Genomic DNA, 8,857 nt, shown 5'->3' with positions numbered 1-8,857 from the left:
AGACAAGTCTCTTCTTATCTTTTCTTTTGAAGTATAGTTCAAATTGTTTCGTTTAGGTTTCATCTCATGCGAGTTTGGTTTTGTTATGATTATTTTCAATTATAGACATGGAGTTTTCGTCGCAAATAATTTCTGTTGTTTGATATTTATTTTTGTCTTTTCTAGTAGCCCTTTTATCATCAACGTTCATCGGCCCTCCCTCTAGTGTGACATTATTTTATTCCATTGGTTGTTTATTGAACGATTTGTACAATTTTGAAAGTTTTCTATCTCTTTATCATTTGGTAGCCAATTAAATCAAGAATATGGTTGAGCGGGGTCGGAACCTTATGTGCGTACTCGCATAACCGAGCCTCCTAGTGTAATATATTTTCTAAAGATCAGTTTTTATTTAAAAAAACAGTTATATTAAATCTACCGTCGAACATATTTTTTTCAATTAAAATTATTAATTGAAGACGTCCCCAAAAATACTTTAGTGTATCTGATCAAATCTAATTTTGGAAGCATTCAGCCGCTAATGCAACCTCAAAATGTAATCAATGGATTAGAAAGACATTATCTTATAAATACAATTTTAACGAAAAAAAAAGGAAATTTGATTTCACATATTTTGCACTTTCCTTTGTCTCCAAATTTGTCATATATTGATTTTCCAATCAAGATCGTTTTTTATTATAAATCTACTTCTTTTCTGACGTTACTTCTAATCAGCAATTTCAGTAGATGTTTTTTCTAACTTATCTAAAGTGTGTTTAATCAATTAAATAGTAGAAAAAACGACACATTTGAAAAAAAAAATTACTTTAACGACTGGTTAATTTCTCTAGAGACATCAATCGACCAAATTTGACATAACTAAAAACCGGGGTAGCATAAGATTCCTAAAAGCCAAATAAATTTGAATGCTGGAGCAATCATTTTGTTTTGATTAATCTAATAAAAGTAATTTAAGCAAATTTTCTGTCAAAATATTATCAGAGTAGGTGTCATCATTTATACATTGTTCAAATAATTTCATTGTTTTTGAGTTCTGAAAAAAATAGCTTAGGTAATCATTTTGCATGCATTTACTCTAGAACTTATAACAATTGGTATATTTTACCAATAAATTTTGTATTTTAATTCAAAAATCTGGTCGAGACCAGCTCAAGTTGACGTATAGTTCAGCAAAAAAGGCAAAGGAGGCAACTTCTGAATGCGTATTTCTGCGCTTTCGTAGCATCAATAGACAAGTCATTTTTTAACCAACCTTAATGAAAGCGAAGTAAGAAATGAACTCTCTGATTCCGTTCAAATCCCCAACACCATCATTGTCACTGTCTGCAAAGATATTTGGATTCACGCGATAGACAATTCCAGGATCACTGTAAATTACATCACTTATTATGTAATCATTTCCCGCTCGTTGATTCTCGTGGACTAAATCATCGTGCATTGCGTCATCGCTGTAGTCATAGTCATAATCGTATGTTGATGTCTCGTTTTCATCAATAAAATCTGAAGATATTAATTGAGAATTGTCTAGTTTCTTATGTTTGCTGTTAAGAAGAGTGATAATCAAAGTAACAGAAAGAGATATTACAACTATAACCAGTAATATAATTATAGCGACAGTAAAATATACTCGTAACGGCGCTTTTCGCGGACAACATTTCCTTCGTCTTGTGTTTTTCATCATTTCCGACTCTTCAATTTGAAGCTGTTGTATTTGTTTGTTTGTTGTTGTTTGCTTTTCCATTTGAGGTGAGCTTTCCATGCTGTCGTGCTGGCTCATATTATTAAAGTTTGAAGCAAAGTTACCGCTTTTTGAGGAGTAATTTGTTCCCGAGTTTTGATCGCAGTAATCTAAATAGGAATTTGTTTTCAATAAACACAACTGTAACGCCTTTATTATATGGATTTGATAAATTAACTGTTTCGTAACTTATCATAACTGGGACTTCATAACAGAGCTCTGCATTTCAGACGGCGAAGGTGCATTGCGTTACAAAGTAGCAATTTGCAAGCTGTGATTGCCAAAACAGCCAATTTTCTGTTTTTGCTGGAGTATGGCGGAAGTTTGATTTTGATTTAGGGGTGGGGCTTACCCTGGCAGGACACCTTAAGAGTGAACAAATAGTGAACAATTTTCACCCGAAAATCAAAGAAACGTCCCCAGACAGTTTATGATTAAGTTGTGTAAGTTTGAGATAAATTTTACGACAACATATACAGCTGGTGGGACTCGAAAAATAACAAATAGGGGCACAATTCCGAAGCCGCAACAGCAAATAAAGTTTAATGCTGCGTACTTAGACAAGATTGTGGTTTAGATTGAGGTTTATTGTATATTTTCTTGTATTTGAAATTCGAGACAAAATTTAAATAGCGTGAAACCTTCACATTGGTTGAGGGCTTTGGGTTTAAAGTTGGGCAAACTAATCAAAACAGGTTAATTTATATCTTATTTGACAGGTTTTAATAAATCAAAATAGAGATATTCTGGGGCTAATTTGGACTGTAACATGAAGGAACAGTTAAGTTGGTCAGTTATATTTAACTTGGCTGTTATTTTTGAAGCATCTCTTTACGAAATTTATGACTTTTTACGCACTGTTGTTAATCGCAAAGTAAATTATTGCTGTAATACGAAGATGCATCCAAGCGTTTAAGAGATTTCGAATAACTTGGCAAACATTTTTATCGACGTGATCAAATACTTTAATGGAGCATTCATAATATACAGGGGATTAATTCAATTTGGGTCGATTTCGAATACCTTGGTAAGTTAGAAATCGGTCTAGACATGAATATATTAACGGGTAAATTAATAACTTGGTTGGTTAGTGGTTTCTAATTACTAAATTATGAATGGGTGATTAATTAATAGGCGTTTCTTACTTATTTGTCAACGGAAATGGGGATGAATGTAGATATATAGACTGATTATGAAAGAGGCTAATTAAGATCCTAAATTAGAGCCGATTTAGTTACCCCAGTCCAGTGCAGATGGTTTTATTGTAAGATCTTGCAAGAAAAATGACCTTGCAGGGGCTATTTTGCAAGCTCTTGCAATTTTTGGCTCAGTTTTTTTGCAGGCGCTGATCTGATAAACTAGTAATTATTTGTTTACAAATAAGACTCAGTGCATCCTTAACATAGGAAATCTAAAAATGTGCTGTTTTCCAAAAATTTTATGTTATATTGATGACAAACGCAGCATTTGTTCTCCAAGTTATGAGTAATATGTAACACCTAATGCTGGTTAAATGGCTTTATTCAATTGAATGTTATAGCAATTAAAAATAGCACAAAAGCAATTATCCCAATCCTGCTGTTACGGGCACATGGGGTTCTCTTTCATTACTCTATCTCTCCCTTAGGGTGCAACTTGTATACCTTCCTTATGTAAACGAGGAGCTATGCGGAAAAAAGTTAGTTATGCCGTCCCGTTTGTACAATTACGTCAGAACAACTATGAAAAAATCGGTTAAATAAACATTTTTTGTCATCTGTGCTTTAAAATCTGAGAAAATAAAACTTTATTTGGCGCAAAATTATCTAAATTGGCAAAATTGATTCAAAAATCACCAAACAAAAACAGTTAAATTTGTTAAACCCTCGAATTTTTAACTCGAAAACGATATATTTTAACATTTAACCCCCGCACCCCGGATAAAAAAGAGATTTAATCATCCCATTAAACTAAATGTATTAATCATAGTAATAAGTAATATAATGCACCAACGCGTTCGAGAAAGTTTATCTAATTATCTGGATTTAATTTTCAACTCCATTTAATTTTCAACAGCTTTATCTATTTAAGTCAACAAATAATTTCAAATAATGTATTCTACAATTGCCAATTTTGGACCGGAATTTCATGACAGTTGGGAACTGTTTTAGGAGCAGTTAAGGAAAATAGCCTTTTTGTTCAACAGCCCCAATTTCCGCAATCTCAGGTGGTACCGTTGATTGCTACCATTTACAGGACACTGCTCTTTTATGTGCATTTACAACACTTTACAATCTACAAAATTTAACAACCCATTTTAGAAACAATGCCACACTACAAACTACTTAAGCAATGAAATCGTCTTCAACAAACTCTTATTGCCGTTTCGTTTTTGAATTCAATTAATCAACTATTCACCTAGCATCAAAGGACAGCATAATAAATAAGTAAATATATACAAAGAAAAATATAGGGCTTATTCTGCCCATTTACATAGCAATGTTTAAGAAAGAAAGAAGACGGGACTAAAAAATATATAATGAAAAATATACTCTGGGGCTAATTCCCAAAAAACTGGCTGATAAATTCCGGATGCCAATCACAGAGTGGTTTCCATCCACCCATCCATACCAATAGTCAACTTACATCTCGACATCTCTGTAAAACCAACTAAATGATCAAAAATTTGAAAATAATTGCAAATGACATTCCTGCTAAACCTGTTGTCAACCGACTTATTACGATTAGAAATTAGTATGAATATTTCATAGCTCTGAAAACTCAACAAAAAGCAAGAAAAGCTGTACGAACTTTGACAGTTTGGAACTGGTCCCATGTAATTTATAAAAAATATTCTTTTCCCAGATCTATGTCGCAGACGAAACCAAGTATGCCCAGACTGAAGATGAACGCACGAGGGAGGCGTCGCGAATTTAAAACCAAATTACATTGTATGGAATCATCGAAAAAGGCACCAAAATCTGAACAAGAACGCAGAAGAGTCTGGAAAGGAGCGCAAATAAATGTGAAAATAAACGCACGAAATTGTGAAAAGAGAGGCGCTAAATTTTTTTCAAATGTCTGGAACTGAACGCGGTAAATTTTTCAATTTGGTTTTAAAAAAAAGTATTCACTATCAGACGAGGTATTGCTCTCTTACTCCAGAGTACCCCCCTCGAGTGGCGGCTATCAAGGCAGAAAACCAAAACTAGCTTGAGTTTTTAAAAAGGATAAATGTGGAACTCAGAAAAAAAGCAATCAAATTTTGATCGTTTTCTGCAACGTTTTCCAATGTTTTTTTTAACTTTCTTAAGAGTTTTCAACCCTATTAGTCCTTCAATAATTCTGAAAATTTACATACGAAATGATAAATTATACTAATTTCAAGCACATAAGTTATTTGCAGTTAATGCAGTTTATTGTCAAGCGCATAAAAATTTGGACATGAACGCACAAAAGTACATGAATGAGAGTTCACAAAATCTGTTGTTTGCACTAAAGTATGCGGATTTTGTGTCTACGTCAGACTTTATGCATTCAGGTACATACATTTTGACTTCATGTCCAAACGTTTTTGCGTTTAAAAATGTGATGATACCGCGAAAGTCTAATCACGTACGAATGTTTGATGCTTGAACGCACGAAATCCCGTAAAATAACGAAAGTCTACTAAACGCGCAAAAACCTAAACTGAGTGCACGAAAATCTGGTGAAGGCGTGCAATTCTGTTGAACGCACCAAATTTTGATATTAATTGAACAGTCGCGGACCATAGTTATAGTGTCGACAAATTATTCTCCGTCGTACAGTTAATTTTGAAAACTGTTCTGATTTTTTCCAGAAAAAAAATTGAACATAATCGATGACAGTTAGAGAAAATTGATCTCATGAAATTTTATTGTCTTTCTTTTTGTAGTTTTGGATGCATTACAGGATAAAGATGATATAACTCATAGAGCAAGACATACAAAATGTCTAAAACATGAAAACAATGATAAACATTTCAAAAGACTATAATTTGAGTATTAACGAATTGTAGTAGAATAAGTATTGAACTCTTACCTATTTCAACTATATTACAATAATCTATAATAGAGAGGTTTATGAAAAATACTGATAGCTATATTAGCTGTAATCACTCTCTCGGTTGTACAAATGGAAGGTATCTATACTATTTGTGTATTAAAGAAAGCTCTGGAAAAAAAGGAATATTCCACGGGGAAAAAGATTCGAGGAAACATATCAAAAATCGTGTACCCTAAACACTCTCCCTTTCGAACCTTTACAATTTTGGTTCTCATCTCGCCTGGGGAAAGCATGCAATTCTATTGGACGCATCAAATAGTTATGTTAATCGCCCAGTCGCGGAACATAGTTACAGTGTTCACAATTTTTTTCTGCCGTACAACCAATTGTGAAAATTGACAAAATTCTTTCCACCCTATTCTTTCCAGAAAAAAAATTGAACATAATCGATGACAGTTAGAGAAAATTGATCTCATGAAATTTTATTGTCTTTCTTTTTGTAGTTTTGGATGCATTACAGGATAAAGATGATATAACTCATAGAGCAAGACATACAAAATGTCTAAAACATGAAAACAATGATAAACATTTCAAAAAACTATAATTTGAGTATTAACGAATTGTAGTAGAATAAGTATTGAACTCTTACCTATTTCAACTATATTACAATAATCTATAATAGAGAGGTTTATGAAAAATACTGATAGCTATATTAGCTGTAATCACTCTCTCGGTTGTACAAATGGAAGGTATCTATACTATTTGTGTATTAAAGAAAGCTCTGGAAAAAAAGGAATATTCCACGGGGAAAAAGATTCGAGGAAACATATCAAAAATCGTGTACCCTAAACACTCTGCCTTTCGAACCTTTACAATTTTGGTTCTCATCTCGCCTGGGGAAAGCATGCAATTCTATTGGACGCATCAAATAGTTATGTTAATCGCCCAGTCGCGGAACATAGTTACAGTGTTCACAATTTTTTTCTGCCGTACAACCAATTGTGAAAATTGACAAAATTCTTTCCACCCTATTTTTTCCAGAAAAAAAATGAAAATAATCGATAAAATTTAGCGACAATTTATTGCACGAAATTTTACAATCTTTCTGTTTATAAATTATGATGAAGTACAAGATTCATATTGTCAAAAGATATAGTTCGAAATGAAAGATATAAAAAATGCTTTAAAGCAGGAAAACAATCATAAATATTTTGAAAAGTCCAAAATTTGAGTATTTACGAATTGAAGTAGAATAAGAATTGCCCTCTTACCAATTTCAAGTAGATTATAATCAGCAATAATTGAGAAGTTTATTAATGATACGGATAGCTGTATTAGCTGTAATCACTCTCTAGGGTGTACAAATGGAAGGGATCTATATTACTTGTGTATTATCACTTGCTCTGGAAAAAAATAAATGTTTCAAAGGGAAAAAGATCCAGGAAACATATCAAAAAGCGTGTACTATAAACACTCTGCATTTCGAAACCTTTACAGGTTTGGTTTTGATCTTACCTGGGGATGACATATTTTGAGACTCGTCTAGATTTCCATCGTTCTCAATGGCATTTATATCAACCTCAATGTCCATGAATGGAACCGGATGACCTAGTCTTCCGTGCCTCGGCTGCCGATGATGACGTTGTTGCACACCTCGACCCAGACCAGGAAACTGTGTCTCAACTATTGGACTGCGACACCCCGGTTCCGAGTCTAGATCGTAAGAATTGACGACGTTCATTACAGAATCATGCTCCTCTTCCTCGCGGTTTTGAGCGACGAGTACCCCGCGATGGTCCAGATCTGGGTTTGATGACCTCTGTTCCGGAGTCTCGATAGCTTTCGGTTGCCTTGGAACTTGTAGGTTGCAACCGGGTGTTGGGTAGTTTTGGAGTAAGGGTCGGTTTTCTTGGAGATAAGGCCGGAGAGATATCTTATGATCAACTGGCTTTGACATTTCAAGCCGCTTTTTGATAAAATTTGATATATATTTGAGATCACTTTTCGAAAAGTATATGAAAGTTGAAGTTACAGTTTAACTACTATTTTCGTTTAAGTGTTTTCGAGAGTGTTTGCCTTAGAAAGACAGTAAGAACTTCTTCAATAGTCAGTAAGATTTAGGTGCAATTTTAATTTTTAGACGGTAACAATTGTTAATAAATCTTTTATTTATTTTTGAACTCTTTCAAATAGCCCAGCATGAAAGAAGAAACTTGCTTTATTTGTTTTTCTTCGCTTTTTGTTTGTTTTTGTTGTCTTTGGACTGAGGTCAGCTTTCTTCTGCATAAAGCAGGGGGGAGGGGGTGCTTGGTATGTGGTATGGTTGGTATGGTCACTTTTTGTTGATTAATTTAATTGTTTCTCAATATGTTTATTTGCGCGCTCCAAGCCATTCGGAGCGAGAGAGAAAGAAAAAAGAAAGAAAATATGGTAATGAGAATTAATACGATGACACACTTGAATTTTTTGATATTGTTCTCTCTCTGCTCATCTGTTTGGTAATTAGTTTGTCACGGAGAATGCTCCAGCCTCTCGTAATTTATAACCATTTATAACTATTTATGACTGTGAATAGTTGAGTACTCTCAAAATTCGAGATTTTTAGACTCTTCAAAACTCACTTTTTGACGCACAGACGCTAAGATAGAACGCGTATGTGCATCTCTAACAATATGAGCCAAGTCTCAGCTCATTACTGGTTAATTAGAGCAATTTTTATTCTTGTATATTGCAAATGTAGAATTTATACTTTATGACTTCGTCATATTACTTTTTTCACACCTTATTACGTAAGAGCTTGCAAGTTAAAGCAAATATATGTACTAATTAAGCACAGGTAGTCGTAGTTTTAATTTGAAATTACATTTATCAAACCGACTAGTTTTATTCATACAAACAGCGAAACTTATAATTTATTCCCCCTGAGGCTTACAGAAAGACAATGTACACGCTTATATGTTTATTGAGGCTCTTTTGTTTAGATAATAGCATTCTGCTTAATTTGATTGGTAACTCGACCAGACATATAATTAAACGTATCAATTATGATAATGGTAAGAGTAAAAACACAGATTAAAGTCACATTTGCGACTATGCTAATTTTGACAACTTAAT

The 8,857-nt window shown here is 33.5% G+C and overlaps 1 protein-coding gene across 1 annotated transcript; it reads right to left on the bottom strand.

Annotated features, from left to right (window-relative positions):
• Positions 1–879: 879 nt before the first annotated feature.
• LOC142355242 (uncharacterized) lies at positions 880–8,372 on the bottom strand. The gene is made up of 2 exons (XM_075407468.1): positions 7,259–8,372; positions 880–1,848 (listed from the first exon to the last, which is right to left on the bottom strand). The coding sequence occupies exons 1-2, from the start codon at positions 7,698–7,700 to the stop codon at positions 1,244–1,246; spliced, it is 1,047 nt and encodes a 348-aa protein (XP_075263583.1). The 5' UTR covers positions 7,701–8,372; the 3' UTR covers positions 880–1,243.
• Between the last annotated feature and the right edge of the window lie 485 nt (positions 8,373–8,857).

Source organism: Convolutriloba macropyga, unplaced genomic scaffold (assembly GCF_964194025.1).
Source record: "Convolutriloba macropyga unplaced genomic scaffold, txConMacr16.3 SCAFFOLD_1923, whole genome shotgun sequence".
Lineage (NCBI taxonomy): Eukaryota > Metazoa > Xenacoelomorpha > Acoela > Convolutidae > Convolutriloba > Convolutriloba macropyga.
Note: the sequence above shows the minus strand (reverse complement) of the source record. Positions and strands in the feature narration are given on the sequence as shown.

Bases quoted from the DNA above. Each gene is read 5' to 3' on its own strand.
- LOC142355242 (XM_075407468.1), bottom strand. From the start codon at position 7,700: ATGTCAAAGCCAGTTGATCATAAGATATCTCTCCGGCCTTATCTCCAA. The intron at 1,849-7,258 runs GTAAGATCAAAA...ATTCCTATTTAG, and splicing joins TCAAAATATGTCATCCCCAG to ATTACTGCGATCAAAACTCG.